This window comes from Artibeus jamaicensis, unplaced genomic scaffold, assembly GCF_021234435.1.
Source record: "Artibeus jamaicensis isolate MK-2021 breed Jamaican fruit bat unplaced genomic scaffold, CSHL_Jam_final contig_558, whole genome shotgun sequence".
NCBI classification, from domain to species: domain Eukaryota; kingdom Metazoa; phylum Chordata; class Mammalia; order Chiroptera; family Phyllostomidae; genus Artibeus; species Artibeus jamaicensis.
In genome coordinates, this window is record NW_026521886.1 from 4796512 (window position 1) to 4819386 (window position 22875).

The 22875-nt window shown below is 39.4% G+C and overlaps 1 protein-coding gene and 1 non-coding gene across 2 annotated transcripts in view; one reads left to right on the forward strand and one right to left on the reverse strand.

The window, feature by feature from the left end:
• Positions 1-22875, reverse strand: part of PODXL2 (podocalyxin like 2) — a 55510-nt gene that overhangs the window by 28001 nt on the left and 4634 nt on the right. Inside the window, exon 2 of the mRNA XM_037135066.2 lies at positions 19415-19693. Coding sequence (XP_036990961.2) covers positions 19415-19693 — 279 coding nt within the window. The remainder of the gene's footprint in view (positions 1-19414; positions 19694-22875) is intronic.
• On the forward strand, positions 15514-15620 carry LOC119041695 (U6 spliceosomal RNA). Its single transcript, XR_005081087.2, has one exon. It is a non-coding gene; the product is annotated as a U6 spliceosomal RNA (small nuclear RNA).

Below are 22875 nucleotides of genomic sequence, written 5' to 3' on the forward strand. Positions count from 1 at the left end.
TGGGAGTTTCTCCCACAGCTGCAACCCCCACAGATTTTTACAGCCAGAGGTTTTGAGGCTTTATTTTCCCATGCTGAAACCCTGGGTTGCATGGCCTGTCTTGCATCCTAGTTGTTTCTCCCAGTTTATCCATATGCAAATGTGGGACCACTCAGTCTGCCAGCCACCTTACCTTGCATCCTCTCCATCCTAGCTATCCACCTCCGCCCCTCCTACCAGTCTGAATGAATGTGTCTTCTTTAACTCTTCTTTAACTCTTTAACATCCATACACCAGTTTGGATGTTCTGGCAGTTCTGGTTGTTTTTTGTTTTTAAATTTGTTATTGTTCTTCTTTTGGTTATATGAGGAGGCAAAGTGTATCCACCTAGCCTCCATCTTGGCAGAAGTCCCATTTTTTTTTCAACAAACATTTCTTAAATGACATAAATCTTCCACAAAAATTACAGAAATACAGGATAGTATAAAGTAGAAAGTTTATATTTATACCCCTCAGAGCTAGCCCTCATTTGGATAGTTTGGATATCTTCTCTATTGTTTTTAAAATTTGTTTGTGTTTCCTCATCTGGGAATTTCACCAAGAATACCACATTAGAAAAGATTCTCTTTATAAGGTCTAAGAACCCTTTTGGGAACAAAATATAATTTTGAAATTCCAATTACTATCCTCAGAAAGTCAAAACTATTGCATCCCTAAAATAAAAATAGGATAATAAGAAAGTCAAGTAATCTTTTAAATAGAAAGAGTTCTTAGAAATTGAAATTCAAATGTTGAAATGTAAAAATTCAATAGAACAGCTGAAAAAAATTATGGGAAGGTCTCCAGAGCAAAAGGAAAATGACAAGTTTTATTCTTTTATAATTCCCAAAAAGATAGAACCAACAAAATGGAGACAGTAAATAGCCAAAAGAAGAAAAAGAAAATTTTTGTGGCCTAGAAGCATGAATCTTCATAGTGAAAGAGAATACACACAAGGGGAATGATAGAAGACTCACATTAAGCCTCATTCTATGACAACTCGGAATTTTAAGGGGCAACAGGAAATCCTAAAAACTCTCAGAAAAATAATAAAGGAACCCATAAAGGAACAAGAAACAGATTATCAAATTATCATTGAAGCTGGAAAAGACACTGGAGTTTGGAGCCTGTCCCTACCAAAACAATAAGCAATGACAGTGATTGAATCTTTATGGGTGCTTTATTTGATGGCTGGCAATCTGAGAAGATGGTGGGTTCATACCCTAACAGACCATCTTCATCTTTTCCTTTCAGGCCAAGGCTTTTATAGCAGGGAATAAACAAGGTACAGTGAGGGGTTTTGAAATTCAGGGAGGGTCAGGTAGAAGAAACTGCAACATTCCTGTCCTGGGCAGTTACTTGTTCCCAGGGGCAGGTGGTTGTTTGCCCTTTCCTGAAACACAATGGCCTGGATACCTCCACTTGTCCTCAGGTGGTCATCTTTAGCAGTGCCCCAGGAGAATGACTGTTTTCCCAGGAGCCAGGATGGGCCTTATCTGTAGTTTCTGAAACAAAAGCTTTAATATATACATTACTTGCTAGGCTTATAACTCTTTACCCCAAAACAAAGTTTCCCAACTCTTAAGTCCTCCATCATCATCACACTTCTAATTAATAACACTAGACTGAAGGAAAAAACTGAAAAATGCATTCCAAATTGTAAGGGAAGTTTAGTTTGAACTTGAAATGTTATACCCAAGTAATATAATTCAAGTGTGATTAAAAATAAAGACATTTTTATGTATGCAAGGACTAAAAGGTTTTACTATCCACAGATTCTGAGAAAATTAGTTAAAGAAGTTCTCTAAGAAACCATCCCCCCTCTCCGACCACCCCTGGAAAAAGACATGGGAAATCAAGAAACATGACAAGAATGTCATAAAAGTAAATCTCAGGGTAGAAGCTGTGCAGCAGACCTAGGGAGCAATTATTCAAATTAAACACAGAATATAGAGAGCTCTGAGAATTATTACAGAAAGAAAAACTGATTACCTATAACAAAAGTATTGTTTTTACAAACTGAATAATCTCAGTGTTAATTGAAAGCCCACTATATTTAAATGAGTAACTATAATATTCTACCTACCCCACTTCTTTTAAATGTATGCCTTTTTTTAAATAGTACAGACTTAGCAACTCAAGACCTTTCATTACTTTCCCTCTTGTACACACTCTGCAGGGAAGCTTACTTGCTCCCCACACAAAGAAGACCTCAGGGACGAAACCTGCTGCTGGAACGGTGACCACAGAACTGCTGAGGAAACCCATGCCAGACTCCAATACAGAGCAATCTAGTATCATTTTTACAGACAGGGGAAAACAATCAAGGTTCACAAAACATTTGAGGAAAGCTAGGTTTGTGAAAAAGCATGAGAGTAAGAAAGCAAAGCAAGTGACCTCTGAGAGAAGAGTTAACCTAGTAAACAAAAGAGAATGTAGAAAACCTTTTTATTAGCATCTTCAGAGATATTCAAGAGGAAATTATATCCATAAAACAAGTATATAGAAGGAAAAATATTTGACTTCAATATAGGTAAAAACTTTATAATAGATGGGTTTAAAATTGAAATGTAATGCATAAAAAAATAACTGAAATGGGCTGGATGACCACTTGGCAGAATACTATAGAACAGAATATAAGATGGGTGCTTGGGAAATAAAACAAATACAATCATCAGATTTCATTACTAGAAAATTAATCTGACAGCAATATGCAAGAATTAGAGGAAGGAGGAAATGAAAGTAGAGAAAAGAACTAGGGGGCTTGTTGCAATAATTCAGGAGAGGGGAATTCTGCCAAGATGGAGGCATAGGTGGAAGCACTGTGTCTCCTCGCACAACCAAGTTTAAAAACAACAAAGTTTTAGCAACAAAAACACAGCCAAACCACAGAAAATTGAACTATATGGAAGTCTGACAACAATGAACCCTTCATCCAAATGGGTAAGAGGGGCAGAGCCAGCAGCAAAATGGGGTCGGGCAGGAAAGATCCACTGGACCTACCCGGGCAAGCAACCCAGGCATGCAGGCAGCTGTGGGCAGATCTCAGGTGTGGAGTAGTACGCCCACTGAGGGCGCAAGGTGGCAGACTAACCATGGTCACACATTCGAGCACAGATAAACCAGTGAAGGAGTGAGTGGTGAGACAAACCGTGCAGGCTCCAGTGGCAGGAAGTGGCAGAGGGGACCGCTGTTGTCCCTCTCTGACCCCGCTCCCACATACAGCATCGCAAACCAGCTACCTGGGTGGCCCTGCCTTGGCGAATGCCTAAGCCTCTGCTCCTCCTACCTAACAGGCACAAACAGAGAAAAACATTATGGCGCAAGAACAACTCAGAGCCCCAATGTTGACAAATCTAAGCAATGAAGAAATAGCCAAACTTTCATATGCACAGTTCAAAACACTGGTGATTAGGATGTCCACAGAACTGGTTGATTTTAGTCACAAACTAGAGGAACATATGAAGGCTAAACTAATTGAAATGAAGGGAAATGCACAGGAAACCAATAGTAATGGAAAGGAAACTGGGACTCAAATCAAAGGAGTGGACCAGAAAGAGGAAAAAAATAACCAAACAGAAAAGGATGGAGAAACAAGAATTCAAACAAATGAGGAAAGGCTTAGGAACCTTCAGGACATCTTTAAACGCTCCAACATCCGAATTATAGGGGTACCAGAAGGGGAAGAGGAACAGCCACCAGTGGAAACCTTATTTGAACAAATAAGAAAAGAGAACTTCCCCAATCTGGCAAAGGAAATAGACTTCCGAGAAATCCAGGAAGCTCAGAGAATCCCAAAGAAGTTGGACCCAAGAAGAAACACACCAAGGCACATCAGAATTACATTAGCCAAGATTAAAATGAAGGACAGAATCCTAGAAGCAGCAAGAGATAAGGGGACAGTCACCTACAAAGGTTACCATCAGACTGTCAGCTGATTTCTCAAAAGAGACCTTACAGGCAAGAAGGGGCTGTAAAGAAGTATTCCAAGTCATGAAATCCAAAGACCTACATCCAAGATTGCTCTATCCAGCAAAGTTTTCATTTAGAATGGAAGGGCAGATAAAGTGCTTCTCAGATAAGATCAAATTCAAGAAGTTCATCATCACCAAGCCCTTATTATATGAAATGTTAAAGGGACTTACCTAAGAAAAGGAAGATAAAAAAGATGAACTGTGAAAGGACAGCAAACTCACAGTTATTAAGAACCACACCTAAAACAAAAGCAAACTAAGAGGACAGCTAGATCAGGAGCAGAACCATAGAAATGAAGATCACATGGAGGGTGATCTTCAACAGGGGAGCAACAGGGGAGTGGGATGAGGAAAAGGGGGGAGAAGGTACAGAAAATAAGTAGCATAGATGGTAGGTAGAAAATAGATAGGGGGAGGGCAAGATTAGTATGGGAAATATAGAATCTAAAGAAGTTGAGACATGTGGTCATAAGCTAAAGGGGGGAATAGTGGGGGAGGGGTATGCAGGGTAGAGGGGAATGAAGGGGGGGAAATAGAACAATTGTAATGGCATAATCAATAAAACATATTTTTAAAAATCAAATAAAATTCTCAATGTAGAAGAAAAAATAATAATTCAGAAGAGATAAATGAAGATGATGATATTGGAAATGATGAGAGAAAAATGAATTCAGTACATGTTCCTGAGGTAGAACTGATAAAATGTGGGGGATTAACAGGAAAAAGTTAGCACTCTGACTGACTATAGGAGTAGCCATGCCATAACAGAAGTTGTGAAATCTAGAGGAACGGTGCTTTGGAAACCCTCAGGAATTACTTTAACAAGCCAATGGATTAGAGAAAGTCTCAAATGTGGCAGGATAGCAATGCACTCACCAGCAGAATTCCACTGGGGTGTAAAGTGGCAAGGGGGGGTGTCCTAAGATATCAAGCTGGCCAAAACAATCCCTCTACTCAATTTGATGCCCACTTTCCAAAACCCAAGTTTCCATACCTCCAGAGAGAACCTTGCTCCCAGTAAAACAGTTCATATTCTCCTCTAAGATTCCCTTGGCTTCAGTTTTTCATGTGGCAAACCAGCGTTCTTACTGTCACATGAAAAACTGAAGCCCAGAGAATTACTTAGAAAGGTTTAAAATTGAGACTAATTTTAAGTGGCTAAATCTTCTGGCTCCCAGATCACATCAACAGCATGACCACTATTATTCACCATTGTAGAGGAAAATATAAACAGTTTAGGGGATTTTACTGGGGTTCTTTCTAGAACCTATCTTCTAAGTTTTGAAGATAGTTTTGATAAATGTCTTACATATATGGCATTAAGGACAACTCCTCTACTATCCTAAATAAAAACAAAATAGGCTCACCCTGGCTGGTGTAGCTCAGTTAATTGAGCGCGGGCCTGTGAACCATGCGATCAAGATTCGATTCCCAGTCAGGGCACGTGCCTGGGTTGCAGGCCAGTTCCCAGTGGGGGACACATGAGAGGCAACCACACATTGATGTTTCTCTCCCTCTCTTTCTCCTTCCCCTCCCCTCTCTCTGAAAATAAATAAATGAAATATTTAATAAAAAAAATAGGCTTCACTTGATTACAAACTCTTACTGATAAGAGTTTGTAATCTCCTTCACTATCTATAGAAGATCCTCTCCTCCTTAAATGTGGTTACTCCCAAACAGTGAGCTTTGATTCACCATTTCTACACTTCTTTCTAACAGAGTTTGCAGATTCCAAACACTTACTTGTTGGCTCTATGCTAAAGGCTCCTAAATCTACATCCCCCATCATCTCCCTGAGAGACTTCCAGCCTCTCATCTTCAGTGACTTAACAGGTCACTAAACGATACTTGCTGAGACTTGGAATTGGCAGGGTTTTTTCCTACTTCTTTACCACCTCTCAGTATCCAACACAATTCCTTTTTCCTTTCACTGCGTGAAGTCAGTTCCACTGCTAATTAACTGTGTTGCCTTAAACATGTTACTTCATCTTGGGTGTTACTTTTATGTCTCCTTTTTCTTATGTGTAAAATAACAGTACCTAGCACATAGGGCTATGGTTATAATTCAATGAGATAAAATCTTGGCACAGCCCATAGTACAGAGCAAATACTTGTTGAACTTTAGTATTCCTCCCTCCGTTATTATCACAAAAAGAATTTTTCTATTGTAAAATCATAATAGGAAAAATAGCACTGTTCTGGAAATCTGCTCCAAAGATGAGGAGCAGGATAAACACTTGAGTGATAAATCAAAGAGAGTCCAGAAAGAGGGCAGGAAAGGACAGACCATCTACTGACAAGTCTAGATATGATCTGAATATCAGAAATGACTCTTACACCAGAAACAAGAATTTGTAGTAAGACCTACTGGGGGCATAGACTATGATTAGGAGGCATGATTAGAAGTCTGCCAGGAGCAGCTGCAGGACAGACCTGGGTGGGATGAAAACAGGGTTCTCAGGAAAGTGGACAGGACCCAAATATGAATGTAGACTAATGAGTAAAGAAACCAAGCATTATCCAACAGTAGAACCATGACATGATCAACTGAGAAAAATACAATAGCACTTCTATAACATTCCTGCCAAAAATGCAGAATCTGAGTCTAATCATGGGGAAACAGTAGACAAACCAAAATTCAGAAATATCGACTTCCGGCCAACATGCAGGCATAGGTAGACACACCATGCCTACCTCGCACAACCAAAAGAAAGACAACAACCAATTTAAAAAGAAAAAAACAACCAGAACTGACAGAAAATTGAACTGTATGGAAGTCCAACAAGCAAGGATTTAAAGAAGAAACACTCATCCAGACTGGTAGGAGGGGTGGAGAGGACTCAGGGCAAAGCAGTGGCTGGAGGACCAGGGCAGGCAAGGTGGCAGCTGACAGACCAGGAGAAGCGGTGGCTTGTTGACTGGGTGGTCCCACATTTGCATGCAGGTGAACTGGGAGGAATAACTGCTTTCCTGGGAAGCAAGACAGACTGTGCAACACAGGGTTCCGGTATGGGGAAATAAAGCCTCAAAGCCTCTGACTGAAAACACTTGTGGGGGGAAAGCAACAACAGGAGAAACTCCCAGCCTCACAGGAGAGTTTGTTGGAGAGACCCACAGCATCCTAAAACAAACCCATCCACCTGGGAATCAGCACCAGAAGGGCCCAATTTGATTGTGGGTAGCAGAGGAAGTAACTGAAAACTGGCAGAGAGCCAAGCAAGTGGTGCTGTTCCCTTTCTGACCCCTCCCCAATTTACAGCACCCACAATTCAGTGACCTGGGTGGCCCGGCCCTGGTGAACACCTAAAGATCCATGCCTTGCTACATAACAAGTGCTCCAAAACAAAACAAACAAAAAAAGTGGCCCAAAAGAAAGAATAGATCAAAGCTCCAGAAAACTACTAAGTGACAAAAAGATAGCCAACCTATCAGATACACAGTACAAAACACTGGTAATAAGGATGCTCACAGAATTGGTTGAGTATGGTCACAAATTAGAGGAAAAAAATGAAGTCTATGAAAAGTGAAATATAGGAAAATGTACAGGGAATCAACAGTGACAGGATGGAAACCGGAACTCAAATCGGTTTTGGAAACCAGTTTTGAGCAGAAGGAAGAAAGAAACATTCAACCAAAACAGAATGAAGAAACAAGAATTCAGAAAAATGAGGAGAGGCTTAGGAACTTCCAGGACATTTTTAAATATTCCAACGTCCAAATCATAGGGCTTCCAGAAAAAAAAGAGGAAAACTAAGAAATTGAAAACTTATTTGACAACATAAAAAAGGAGAACTTCCCTAATCTGGCAGAGGAAACAGACTTTCAGGAAGTCCAGGAAGTTCAGAGAGTCCCAAAGAAGGTGGACCCAAGGAGGAATACACCAAGGCACATCATAATTACATTACCCAAGATTAAAGACAAGGAGAGAATCTTAAAAGCAGCAAGAGAAAAGGAGAGAGTTACCTACAAAAGAGTTCCCATAAGACTATCAACTGATTTCTCAAAAAAAAAACTTACAGGCAAGAAGGGGCTGGAAAGAAGTTTGTGAATTCATGAAAGGCAACATCCATGTAATTCATGAAATTCATGAAAACTTCATCCATGAATTCATGAAACCTACATCCAAGATTCCTCTATCCAGCAAAGCATCATTTAGAATGGAAGGGCAGATAAAGTACATCTCAGATAAGGTCAAGTTCAAGGAGTTCATCATCATCAAGCCTTTATTATATAAAATATTACAGGGACTTATCTAAGGAAAAGAAGAAAATAAAAATATGATCAGTACAATGACAACAAACACACAGCTATTAACAACTGAATCTAAAAGGAAGAAATAAAACAAACAAACTAAGCAAACAACTAGAACAGGAAGAGAATCACAGAAATGGAGATCACATGGAGGGTTATCAGTGGGGGAGTAGGAGGGGGAGAGATGGGGGAATGTACAGAGAATAACTAGCATAAATGCTAGGCAGAAAATAGACAGGGGAAGGGTAATAATAGTATAGGAAATGTAGAAACCAAAGAATTTATATGTATGACCCATGGACATGAACTAAAGTGGGGGAATGCAGGTGGGAGGGGGTGTGCAGGGCAAAGGAAAATAAAGGGGGGGAATGAGACAACTGTAATAGCATAATCAATAAAAGATATTTTTAAAAATTCAGAGGCATCCTATAAAATAACTGGCCTATCTCCTTCAAACATGTCAAAGTCATGAAGACAAAGAAAAGCTAAAAAACTTTCCAGGATAAAAGAGACAAAAGAGATATGACAACTAAATGTAGCACATGATGCTGGACTGGACAGTGAACTAGAAAAAACTATTTTCTTTTTCATTTGCTAGAAAGGACACTACTGGGAAAACTGGCAATGTTTGTAATTATATAATAGTATCTTATCAATGTCAATTTCCTGATTTGCAATCATTGTACTGTGGCTTTGTAAGAGAATGACCTTGCTCTCAAGGAATACAGACTGGAACTTCAGGCCAAGATGGAGGCATAGGTGGAAATACTATACCTCCTCGCACAACCAAATTTAAGAACAATAAAGATTTAGAAACAAAAACACAACCACAACAGACAGAAAATTGAACTGTACTGAAGTCCCACAACAATGAATCATTCATCCAGACCAGTAAGAGGGGCAGAGTCTGCAGCAAGCAAAGAGGAGTCCCAGCAGGAAAAAGCATGGGAAGAAAACCCAGTAAGGCTCCCAAGGCAGCTGGCTGACTGTGGACACATATTCACGTGCAGATAAACCAGGCAGGTTTAAAAATGGTCCATGAGGCAAACTGCACAACCCAGGGCCCAAGCTACAAGAAATAAAGCCTAAAAGCACCAACTGGAAAAACTTTCGGGGGTTGAGGTGTCGGGAGAGGCTCCTAGCCTCACAGGAGAGTTTGCTGGGGAGACCCCCAGGGTCCTACAATGTACACAAGCCCACATACCCGGGAACCAGCACCAGAAGGGCCCAATTTGCTTGTGGGAAGCAGCAAAGGGGACCAAAATCCAAGAGAGCAGAACAAATGCCATTGCTCCCTCTCTGACCCCTCCCCTAGTCACAACCCAGCAACTGTGTAGACCCGCCCTGCTCAACACCTAAGCCCCCGCCACTCATACATACCAGGTGGGTACAGACCAAACCATTATGGCTCAAGCAGAAGAAGAGCTCAAAGCCCCAGAGCCAATACTTCTAAGCAACAAAGAGATAGCCAACCTATCAGATGCACAGTTCAAAACACTGCTCATCAGGATGCTCACAGAACTGGTTGATTTAGATGAAAAACTGGCAAATTAGATGAAAAAATAAAGGCAACACTAAGTAAAATGAAGCAAAATGCACAGGGAACCAATAGTGATGTAAACAAAACTGGGACTCAAATCAATGGAGTGGAACAGAAGGAAGAAAGAATGAAGAAACAAGAATTTAAAAAAATGAGGAGAGGCTTAGAAACCTTCCAACATCCGAATTATAGGGGTACCAGAAGGGGAAGGGGAACAGCAACAAGTGAAAAACTTATTTGAACAAATAATAAAGGAGAACTTCCCCAATTTGGCAAAAGAAATAGACTTCTAAGAAGTCCAGGAAGCTCAGAGAGTTCCAAAGAAGGTGGACCCAAGAGGAATATACCAAGGCACATCATAATTACATTACTCAAGATTAAAATGAAGGAGAGAATTCTAGAAGCAGCAAGAGATAAGGGGACAGTCACCTACAAAGGAGTTCCCATCAGACTGTCAGCGGATTTCTCAAAAGAGACCTTACAGGCAAGAAGGGGCTGGAAAGAAGTATTCCAAGTCATGAAAGGCAAGGACTTACATCCAAGATTGCTCTATCCAGCAAAGCTTTCATTTAGAATGGAAGGGCAGATAAAGTGCTTCTCAGATAAGGTCAAGCTCAAGGAGTTCATCATCACCAAGTCCTTATTATATGAAATGTTAAAGGGACTTATCTAAGAAAAAGAAGATAAAAAATATAAACAGTGAAAGGACAGCAAACTCAGTTATTAAGAACCACACCTAAAACAAAAGCAAACAACTAGAACAGGAACAGAACCACAGAAATGGAGATCATGAGGAGGGTTAGCAACAGGGGAGTGGGAGAAGGAGAGAGGGGGAAGAGGGACAGAGAATAAGTATCATAGACGGTGGGGAGAAAACAGACAGGGGGAAGGGTAAGAATAGTATGGGAAATGTAGAAGGTAAAGAACTTGTGACACATGGATTGAACTAAAGCAGGGGGAATGTGGGTAGAAGGGGGTGTACAGGGAGGAGGGAAATGAAAGGGGGAAATGGGACAACTGTAATACCATAATCAATAAAATATATTTTAAAAAACACATCTCGGCCTCCTTTTTTCCTCCCTAAATTCCTTAAAAGAAAATGTGATAGTTCATCTACAACTTAATTTAAGCCCATTTCTGTTTTATCTAAGTTAGAAATACCTAGGAAGTATCTCCCTCAGGGGAGGAGAATTTACATGTTGTCTTAGTCCCTCTAGTTTAACCTTATTTTCCTGGAGCTAAACAACCAACATTAATTATTCCTTATTTAGCAACCCTTATTAATATTTTTCTTCTCTTGTGAAAACTCTGGATTCACCACAATTTTAACAGTGGTTATACAAAATTGACAGAGTAGTTACACAACAAATTCTTGCTGAATAAGTTGTTAAAACTAAACAAAATCCACTAACTACAGGCTAATTGATGCAAAATGTAAAGTGAGGTTTGGGGGTTTTTTTAAGATTTTTTTCTTGTTCAAGTACAGTCGTCTCCATTTTTCCCCCACAACTCCCATAGCCCCATCCATCCCCAACTTCCACCCTCAACCCTACTTCCCTTTGACTTTGTCCATGTGTCCTTTATATACGTTCCTTGACAACCCTTCCCCCCCTTTTTTTGTTATCCCCATTAGCCCTCCCCTCTGGTTAGTCAATTTGCTCTTTATTTCAATGTCTCTGGTTATATTTTGCTTGCTTGTTTGTTTTGTTGATTAAGTTTTACTTATAGGTAAGATCATATAATATTTGTCTTTCACCACTTGGCTTAAAATAAGGTTCTTGATTCATGTAGCATTATTTATCACAGCACTTAAGCAGCATTCCCCCCAGGAGATGTGATGGGTGGCTCAGCGGCCACTAGAGGTCACTATGATGAAGCTCCAGGTCTCTGGATAAGTAGGATTCTCCAGGCCTTTTCTTTTTTTCTTTTAATTTCATTATTGTTCTCTCAAAAGATCACATTGCATTTTCTTCCTCCTATATTTCACCACAGTTTTGTATGTCTTGTTCCCCAGTTTATTAAGGCCACAATGGACTTTATTTCTTCCTTCTAGAAAGGCCCTATTTCAAGGATGACCTTCATCAGCAGCTTCAACATTAATGAACCGATTCTTCTGTTTAAGACATGGAATTAAAATAGGCATCAGGGCCAGTGGCCTTGAAAAATCACTTTAAATATCCTTTTAGATTAATTTCAAATCACTGAAAATTGTTCCCTGTGTGCAACACTTAAGCCAGTTATTCAACCTAGTGCTAATATAAAAACACAAAATTCAGAATAGATTTATATAAAACAGAGGTGCAAGAGAAGAATGTTTCAGTATAATTAAAAACTTTTTAATGGTCAATCTCAGTAGTCATGAAATAAATGTAAATTAAATAAGATGATAAATTTTTTCTTACCAATTTGAAACTAAATACATTTATATATATGTATACACATATATGTATATATGAAGATAATAGCCATTTTTGAATCAGTGCAGAAAACAGGTACTTACTGCAGTGCTGAAAGGAATAGAAATCAGAACACACTGGGGCGGGGGGAAGCAATATGAATGAAAAACTTTAAAAACAAATATTCTGAACCCACAATTTTACTTCTAGAAGTGCACCCTAAGGAGACAAGTAAGGATGTTAATAACATCTGGTTTTAAGAGTTCCCATCATGGCACAGTTCATATAACAAAGACTGAAAATCATTCAGCTCTCACATAGCAGGAGCAGACTGAGAAATGGGAGCCCATCACATCTGAGATAGATGAGGTTGGAAAGTTGTGTTATGCTGACTTGGAAAGACGTTGTTAGGTGAAACAGCAAGACCTGTACACTATAATTCCATGTTTTTGTAAAAGCATATTTTATGTATTTCCCACATGGGAAAAAGTTCAGAAAGACATACACAAGCCCTGACTGGTGTAGCTTAGTGGATTGAGCATTGTTCTATAAACCAAAAGTTCACTGGTTTGATTCCCAGTCAGAGCACATGCCTGGGTTGTTGACCAAGTTCCCAGCTGGGGCCGTGCAAGAGGCAATCGATGAAGTTTCTCTTTCTCTCTCCCTCCCTTCCCCTCTCTCTAAAAATAAATAAATAAAATCTTTAAAATATATATATATACACCAACATGTTAACATTTGTTAACTCTGGGTGATGGGATTTTCAGTAGTTTTTATTTTGTTCTGTTAACTTCTTTACCTTTTCTCATTTTAATATAATATTTATTACTAGCATAAAACAAAAATACAAATTTTTTTTTGGTGTCTAGGTGAAAGTACTTCTGTCAACTGGTCCTCCTCTTAGTAAATATGTCTGATGTGTGGACAGTAACTCAAAAGGTCAAATCATTCTATAGCAGATAAAATATCAATAAGGATTCACCGTATAGAAAATGTGTCTAGGTCCCAGCAGAAAGATGCTTTGATGATCTGGTTTCTATAAAACTCATTATAGGGATTAGTAATTAAAGTAGTATCATGAATAATTTCATATAGAGAAGGAGCAGCAGATCTTGAAGTAGAAATCTCAAATTTGAGATTTAGCTCTGACACTTATTACTGGTGTAATTTAGTGTTACTTTTAAACCTCTCTAAGCCAGTTCCCTTATCTATAAAACACTGATACTAATCACGCTGACTTTTACAAATTTCAGGTTGCTATGAGGCAAAAAATATTATGTCAAAATAATTTATAAAGTATGCACTGGCCAGATGGCTCAGTTGGTTGGAGCACTGTCCCATACACCAAAAAGGTTGAGGGTTTGACTCCTGGTCAGGGCACATACTTAGACTGCAAGTCTGATATCCAGTCGGGGTGCAAATGGAAGGCAACTGATCAATGTTTTTCTCTTACATTGATGTATCTCTTTCTCACCTTCTTTTCTCTCTAAAATCAAAAAATTTTTAAAAATCCTTAAGTAAGCATTAAAAATAATATTTTATAAAATATAAACATTTTATGAATGTTCCTCACTCAAGTGCAGTGGGGTTTATGCACAACCATCATTTCATTACCCTTTTCCTGTGAATGCACCTTGAGTCTCTTTTGAGAGGCACTCCTCCCTTCTTCTCCATCCAGGAGTAGGGGGCCCTACTACCCCTTGGCTTCAGGGACCCTCAAGACCCACTCTGGGCCAGTAAGAAAACTTAGTCCTGATGGCCTTAGGATTGGCTCTGAGAAGGGCTCACGACCAAGCCCAAGCTCAGTCTCCCCTCTGAGATTTTCCAAAAGTAATGGGGAGGCAGAGTTCTCTCTTATTGGGGTTGCTATGTGAAAGAAGGAAACTGTAGGTACTGGGGGTTCTCAAAGCCACCACACTGGAACAGCCTGCCTAAGATGAGGTCAAGAAAGGAAGGTGAAGCATGATGGAACAAGGTAGATTCTGACTCAGGTTCTCCCCCTGGACCCCACCTGCTTGGAGCTCTACAGTTACTGAGCCAGGAAACACCTGTGAGCCTATTTCATTAGGGTTTCTAGAACTTGCCAATCCCAACGAGTTATCTCTTTTGTTGTAGAACATCAGTTATTTTGTTCACTTGGAAAATTGAAACTGCTTGCAGAGAATTTTATTAAGGACCTTGGAAAATGAAAGGAGTGAAGAGTGACAATAGGGGCAGTCTTGAGATGAATTAGGTAGCCTGGGAAAATATTCTTTTTTTTTTATCTCTTTGGCTCTTTGTTTCTTTTTTTTTATTTTAATTGTTGTTCAAGTAAAGTTTTCTGTCCTTCCTACCATCCCACCCCACTCCCCCAGTGCTCCCCACCTCCCTCCCATTTCTGCCCCCCTTAGTTTTTGTCCCTGTGTTCTTTATACTTGTTCCTGTAAATCCTTCCCCTTTTCCCCTAAAATTCCCTCCCCTATCCCCTCTGGTCACTGTCTGTCTGTTCTCTATTTCAGTATCTTTGGTTATATTTTGCTTGCTTGTTGGTTTTGTTATTTAGCTTCCTGTTAAAGGTGAGATCATATGGTATTTGTCTTTCAACACCTGGCTTAAGTCACTCAACATAATGCTTTCCAGTTCTATCCATGCTCTTGCAAAGGGTAGGAGCTCATTCTTTCTTTCTGCTACATAGAATTCCATTGTGTAAATGTACCATAGTTTTTGGATCCATTCATTTACTGATGGGCACTTAGGTTCCTTCCAACTCTTGGCTATTGTAAATTGTGCTGCTGTGAACATTGGGGTGCATAGGTTCTTCTGGATTGGTGTTTCAGGGTTCTTGGGATATAATCCTAGCAGTGGAATTGCTGGGTCAGAAGGCAGATCCATTTTTAGTTTTCTTAGAAAATTCCATACTGGGAGAAATATTCTTAATCATTAACAATTCTGCATGAATTAATTGATCTGGCTTTCAGTTGGCTTGATACTAGCTACTAGAGTGGGAAATTTATATTACATTTTTCCCTACTTTATTAAGACTACTCTTTTCAATTGAAATGTCAGAGAATCATAATATTTTAAAGCTGGAGAAGATTTCAATATGTTATTCCCAAAGTCTTACTTACAGATGAAGAAACTGAAGCCAAAATTAGGAAAGGAACCCACTCAAGGTCACACCAGTACTCATTATCAGGCAAGCAAAAACTCCATCAGCTGTTTTTGCCATTGGACCCCCCTGAGGATTACTGCTACAGAAGGTGAAGAAAATCACAAGCTCTAGTTCTTCTAGGCCCAAACAAACTAGAAATGAGATGTATAATAATATTAGTAACAATAGAATGTACTGATTTCCATGCTCTCTTTGGCAGCACATACACTAAAATTGGAACAATACAGAGAAAATTAGCATAGCCCTTGCACAAAGATGACATGAAAATTTTTGAAGCAGTCCATTTTTTTTTAATTGAAAAAACATACTGGTTTCCTTTAACACATACCATCAACGTGCTCTCATGACAATAACCCAGGTCTATAGGCATCACTGCTCAGGAGATGCTGATTCTAGACTCAGCTCTGCTGCACATAAGCTGTGTGACTTTGGGCAAAGCACTTGCTGTGGGAAAGTAGACCAATCAAAAGACAAGCAATGGGGGAGCCTGGACAAAAGCAGCTCTCCTTTTCCCACCTGCTCTAAATCTCCTGCTCATTCTCATTGGAGGGCACTTGTGTCCCCACCTCAGAGTCCTTCAAGTATGTACAGTAGAGATAAAAAAACCAGATCTGTGTTGTGGAGCCAGCACGTTGTGCACCTGGCATGAGCAGCAGAAAGAATGTATGCAAAGTGCTCATTACATGTCTTGTGTTCAATGAATGACAGGTATTTTTATTATAATGAAACCTACAGAAGCCAGTGGGATAAGAAAAGAGGTGAAGTGAGGGTAAAAGAAGAGGAAACAACTGGAGGAGGTGTGTGCAAGGCAAATCTGAGTTAAAACCAAGGTCTTCCTGCTGTGTTCCTGAGGAAGGTCCAGGTACATAACTGTTACTTTCTCATCCAGGCTCTCTGAATGATTGCTTGTCTTAAACTACAATCTCAGTTTGAAAAAAAAGAAAAGCCCAGAGAAAGACCAAGTACATATAATTTTCCAGTATACGGTAAAAGTGGCATTTCTTTTCGATGATGAGAGGATAGACTTATCAATGAATGTTTCTACACCAATAGGTTATATATATGAGGAAAATAAATTAGATCCCTATCTTATACCACACAACAAAATAAATAATAAAATAAAATATAAAAAATCAAGCTCCTGGGGGGGTGGGCTGGGATGGGTTTAAAAGGCAGAAAACTGTACTTGAGCAACAATTAAAATAAAAAAATAAGCTCAAAAAGAATAGAAGAAATAAAGATGTATACACCACAGGGAAGAAAAGGCTTTTCTAAACATAAAGCATAGAAAAACACAAAAAATTCATAAGAAAAATTGTTTTAAGCTTATAAAAATTAAATTTATGTATATCAAAAATTACTATGATAAGGCCCTGGCTGGTGTAGCTCAGTAGACTGAGCACAGGCCTGTGAAGCAAAGGGTCGCCAGTTCAATTCCCAGTCAGGGTACATGCCTGGGTTGCAGAGCGGGTCCCCAGTAGGGGACACATGAGAGGCAACCACACATTGATGTTTCTCTCCCACTCTTTCTCCTTCCCATCCCCTCTCTCTAAAAATAAACAAAATATTTTTTAAAAATTACTATGATAAAAACAAAGGTAATTGACAAACCAGAGAAATGTTTTCTATTATATATACATCAGAGAAATGGTTAGTAGCTATTCTATATGAAAATGTGTATGGTAATAAAAAAGTCTCAGTAGAAAAAATGAAAAAGTAGTAATAATAGCTAATATTTACACAGGACTTACAATGTGTCAAGCACTGTGCTAAGCATGTTAAATGTATTATTGTACTTAAATCTCACAACCTTATGATACTACTATTATCCCCATGTCCTAGATGATAAAACTGAGGCTTAGCTTGTTAGTTGTCAAAAATCACATAGCTGTTCAATGGCAGTGCTAGAACTGTGGAATCTGCCTGACTTCAAAGCCTGTTCTCTTAATTACACTGTATTTCAAATCAAATAGAACTCTAAATGGACAGAATATGTATATATCATATCTAGAGAGAATATATAGAATAAGTATACATACAATATATGTGTATGAATATATACACATATATGTTAAAATTTACTAGTAATCAAAGGCCATTGCAATCTTGTCTATCAAATTGACTAAGATTTCTAAATGGCAAAATTCAGTGGTAGGAAGTGTTAAAAAAACTGGCACTCACTACACTTCTAGTGGACATGCACACTAAAAACACCTTTCTGGAGGATGGCTTGGAAATATTTAAGCCCTGTGGAAAGATTTATATCCTTTGTGTCAGATGTGTGTTGTCCCCTATAGATCCAGTCTCCACCCTTTTCTAACCTGCCCACGCCCAGGCCAATTGACCCAGTGGATTACATCAACAAGCCATGTTTTGCTTCTTGACCTGACTCCTGGGCAGAAGAAGGGAAGGGAGAATTATGGGGTCCTGGCAAGAGATGGGAAGAGGAAAGTTGAGTACTTATTCTAGTTCCTTCTCTGTAGAGCCAGCTACTCCCCAGCACTGTCTGTCCTTGCAAGTTCCTTTCATCCTTCCCTGCCTTTGTCTCTGTGGGTGTAGGGTGCTAGCAGCTCTGTTGCCACTGGCCCTGGATTCCTCTGTGGTCACCCACTCCCTGCCTATACCTTTGTAAAGTCACTGCTCTATAAATAAACCCTCCTTGGATTATCTTAGCTTGACTGAGTCTTAAATTTCTGGTTGGGAAGCTGACTGACATATCTTTAGACGTAGAAATTTTATTTTAGAAATCAGAAAAGTACAAAAACGTATGAGAATATTTACAGCAGCATTAAAACTGAAAAACTAAATACCCAATAATAGAGAACTGGTTTCATACATACAATGAGGCACATGATGAACTACAATGTAGTCATTAAAAACCATGTTATAAAAGAATATTAATGATGCAGAAATAAATTTATAAGTGACTTAGTAAGTGAATTCATAAGTGAAGATATTATGTCCCCTATGATTCTAATTTTGCATATAAAGTGATTAGAAAAACATATCCCAAACTATTAGTAGTAATTATCTTTTAGTTGTAAGACCATAGCAGGATTTTATTACTCGTACATTTGCACTGGTTTTTTATTTTTCACATTTTCTACAATTTTCATATATTATTTTTGAAATTAGAGAACATAAATCCAAAGTATTACCTTTTTTCCCCTTTCTTTTTTTTTTAAGAGGGAGAGAAACAGCAATGTGTGGTTGACTCTTGCACACCCCCAAGTGGAGATCTGGCCTGAAACCCAGGAATGTAACCTGACTGGCAATCAAACTGGTGACCTTTTGATTCGTAGGCCAGCACTCAAGCCACACCAACCAGGGCCAAAATATTACATATTTTAAAAGAAACATTAGAGCAAAAATCTCTGACACCCCACCCCCATGTGCAAGTACACATGCACACACACAATTTGACAGTATGACATTTAAAACTGAACTCCTGCTGGCCAAGGGCATGTGCACAGCTGCTGTTGCTAGAAGCATGGAAGCTCTGTTGCATTTGTCATCAGCCATGGTACACGCATTCCTGATGAGCCCATGCCCCACATGTCCATCAACCATGTTCTGTAAGTCCAGAAACAAGCTCTGGTCCATGTAGGGCAATTAGAATGCCTTGATGGGGCCAGAAAGATTTAAGGGGGGACATGTAATGTGTGGACCTCTGGGAACCTTCAACTGAGACAATACAGCACACTACAGAAAAACAAACAAAAACAAACAAACCCTATACCTTGGAAAGATCTTAGCTTGAATCATGAATGAACATCTGAATAGTTGTATGATCTTAAGTATGCTTTTAACTTTTCTAAGCTTCAGTTTTCTCATGTGTAAAATGGGAATAATATTATGAGCACAGAATACAGCTTACTAAACAGCAGTGAATATTAAAGAGAAAAGGACCTCCTGAGCCAACCAGACATTCAGAATCCCAGAGACTTGGCTTTGATACACAGAAAAAGCTGATGGGGAGAGAGAAGAGATGTGATTTCAGCAAGGAAATGGTCCTTTGGCATGTTGCCAAGATGGCCTCATACCCAGCTATACTCTGTACATACTATTAGGTAAGAAGAGCTACCTGCAGTGGGTCCCAGGTCCAAACTAGAGTCATTAAACTCCTCCTCCTCTTCCCAGAAGTACTGTGGTGGCTGCAGAATGCGAGACTCTTCACTCTCTTCGCTGGGGAAGCCTGACCCAGGGGCTCCCAGGCCAGGTCCCAGTCCCAAGGCCTCACGGGGCTCCTCTGAGTCAAATGACTCCAGGCCAGTGGGCAACAGGAGATCCAGCAAGGAGGTGGAAGTCAGGCCCTCTGAGCCAGGTTCATCAGATCCAGCTGCATAGGCTCCCAGGGACACTCCTGCACAAACACAAAAGCCAGACCTATGAGAGGACAGAGAGGACGACAGGCTTCTGTGGGTTAAGATCTGTCTCCACAACAAAAAAACCCTGAAGTGGGAGTGGGGCTTTGGGGATCAGTCCTGACAGCCAGGGGCTGCAAGGGGATTCTGAGATGCCATTCACATTTCAAAAGAGCCAAAATGCTTAGCCAGGACAAAGCAGAGACAGAGGGAGACAGAGGCAGGAGAGAATGAGTGATTAATGAACTCAGTAGTATCTGGGCACTCACTCAAATGTAGACTGTGTTCCTGTTCTTCGCCATAGCTGTACTAGGTGCTAGGGGACACAAGTAGCCAAAAGCAGGGTCCTATTTTCAAGAAATTTATATGGACAGGTTTATTCCTAGGTACTTATTTTTCTCATTGCTATATCAAATGAGATTTTTCCCCTGATTTTTGTTGCTGATATTTCATTGTTGATGTACAAAAATGCCTTTGATTTCTGAATATTGACTTTGTATCCAACTGTTTTGCCAAATTCACTTATTAGGTCGAGTAGTTTTTTGGTGGAATCTATAGGATTTTCTATGTATATTATCATATCATCTGTAAACAATGACAGTTTTGCTTCCTCCTTTCCAATTTGGATGTCTTTTATTTCTTTTTCTTGTCTGATTGCTGTGGCTAGGAATTCCAATATTATGTTAAATAGGAGTGGTAAAAGAAAGCCACAATGAGATAATCATTTCACACCAGTCAGAATGGACATCACAAACAAATCATCAAATAACAAGTGTTGGAGAGGATGTGGAGAAAAGGGAATCCTAGTGCACTGTTGGTGGGAATGGAGACTGGTGCAGCCACTATGGAAAACAGTATGGAATTTCCTCAGAAAACTAAAAATGGAACTGCTTTTGACCTGGCAATCCCACTGCTGGGATTATATCCTAAGAACCCCAAAACACCAATCCAAAAGAACCTATGTACCCTAATGTTCACAGCAGCACAATTTACAATAGCAAAGTGCTGGAAGTAACCTAAGCGCCCGTACATAAATGAATGGATCAAACAGCTATGGTACATTTACACAATGGAATACTACGTAGCAGAAAGAAAGAAGGAGCTCCTACCCTTTGCAACAGCATGGATGGAACTGGAGAGCATTATGCTAAGTAAAATAAGCCAGGCAGTGAAAGACAAATACTATATGATCTCACCTTTAAGTGGAGCCTATTCAACAAAACCAACAAGCAAGCAAAATATAACCAGAGACACTGAAATGAAGAACAATCTGACAGTAACCACAGGGGAGGTGGGAGGGGATGATGTGGAGAAAGGGGGAAGGGTTTTCAGGAACAACTATAAAAGACACATGGACCAAACCAAGGTGGGGGAGTGGAATCAGGGGAGGGAGGTGGGGATGGCTGGGATGGAGGGGAGTGGTGGGGAGAAAATGCAGACAACTGTACTTGAGCAACAATAAAATATTTTTTTAAAAAAACAAATTTTTATGGACATTGCTGCCATCCTAGCCTGAAAATTTTCCAAAACTGCATTAAGAGCATGATTTGTATTTCAGCAACATGGGATTCCTGAACACAATCTTTAAAAAACCATTTGAGGTCATAGGTCAAATTCATCCAATGTTGGTAATAACATGTTCATTTAGAATCTTGACTTCATCTCTCCTATTTTACAAAACAGACAAATAATCAGATATAAACAGTAAATTAAAGGGCATTTTGTTATAAAATAAACAAACAAAAAATTAAAGGGATACCTTTTTTCCTCTCTCTCATTTACTAAGAATAGGAATACAGCCATATTTCCAATTCCACACCTTAATTACTAAATTAATTACACAAATATTACTACCTTGCTATATGTCTTCCACAAAAGTTGCTTAAAGCTTCTGGGTCTCTCAGCCTTCTCATCCAAAAAATGAGGAATGTGTATGAAGACCTCTAAATTTTATTTTTTACAGCCCACATTCAGTGATGCAGGCAAGATGGAATTTTAGGAGTTATTTCCTGCTCTGCCCCTGTTGTGCACTATGACATAACTTGACAGTACTTCATGAAAATTTTTAGTAATGTTTAAAACAAAAATAAGAGCTAACATTTTTATTTTTTTAACATTTTTTTATTGTTGTTCAAGTACAGTTTTCTGCCTTTTTGCCCCACCCCTCCCCACCACCCCAACCCCTCAAAAATCCCTCCCCTGTTTCCATCACCCCACCTCATTATTGTCCATGTGTCCTTCACAATTGTTTCTGCAAATTCTTCACCCTTTTCCCCTATAATCCCCTCCCCTCTGGTCACTGTCCGCCTGTTCTCAATTTCAGTGTCTTTGGTTATATTTTGCTTGCTTGTTCATTTTGTTGATCAGGTTCCTATTCAAGGAGAGATCATATGGTATTTGTCTTTTGCCACCTGGCTTATTTCACTTAGCATAATGAAGAGTTAACATTATTGATGCTGTGTGCTGAACCCTTTACAAGCATTCTCTGAATTTTAATATTTACAACTACCATATGAAATAGTAAGCCATAAGCTTGGCATGTATCAGCAGGGTGACTGGCCACTGAAGAAAAAAGGGCATTCCAGATTCAGAAAAGAGTTTTGTTTTAGCAGAACTAGAGTGAACATCCCAAATATGATGGAATCTGTGCATGCTATGCACAGTCAGACAACACAGGTCCACAAATAACATCTAGTTGTAAGGACAGCATTCTGGGATAGAGTGAAAGGGGCTTAACAAAGTAAAAATCATGCAGATGTGAATAAACAGGTCTGGAAAACACACAGAAGGACGTTCTTGTAGAGAGAACTTATCGCCAAGAAAGCAGGTTTGTATTCTGGCTTCCCTAGCTGAGTGATTCTGAGTAGCTACCTCACTGCCAGCAGCCTTAGTTTCCTCATCAGTAAAGCAAAGACAATAATTCCTCCAGCCCTCGCAGAGGCAAGGGCATCAGATGAGGTAAGCTCCATGTAGTATGTGTAAACTGTGCTATAATGAGCCTATTGTGTTGAACAAATGTGTTATTACTCTATATAAAGGACAGAAAATTGGGATATTCTTACCTAGGAAAAGAGAACATTTAAGAGAGACAATGGTCAGCATCTTCAAATAGATATTTAAAATGTTGATGTAAATAATAAAGATCAGTTATTCTATGTGTCTCTGCAGAAAAAATCTAGGA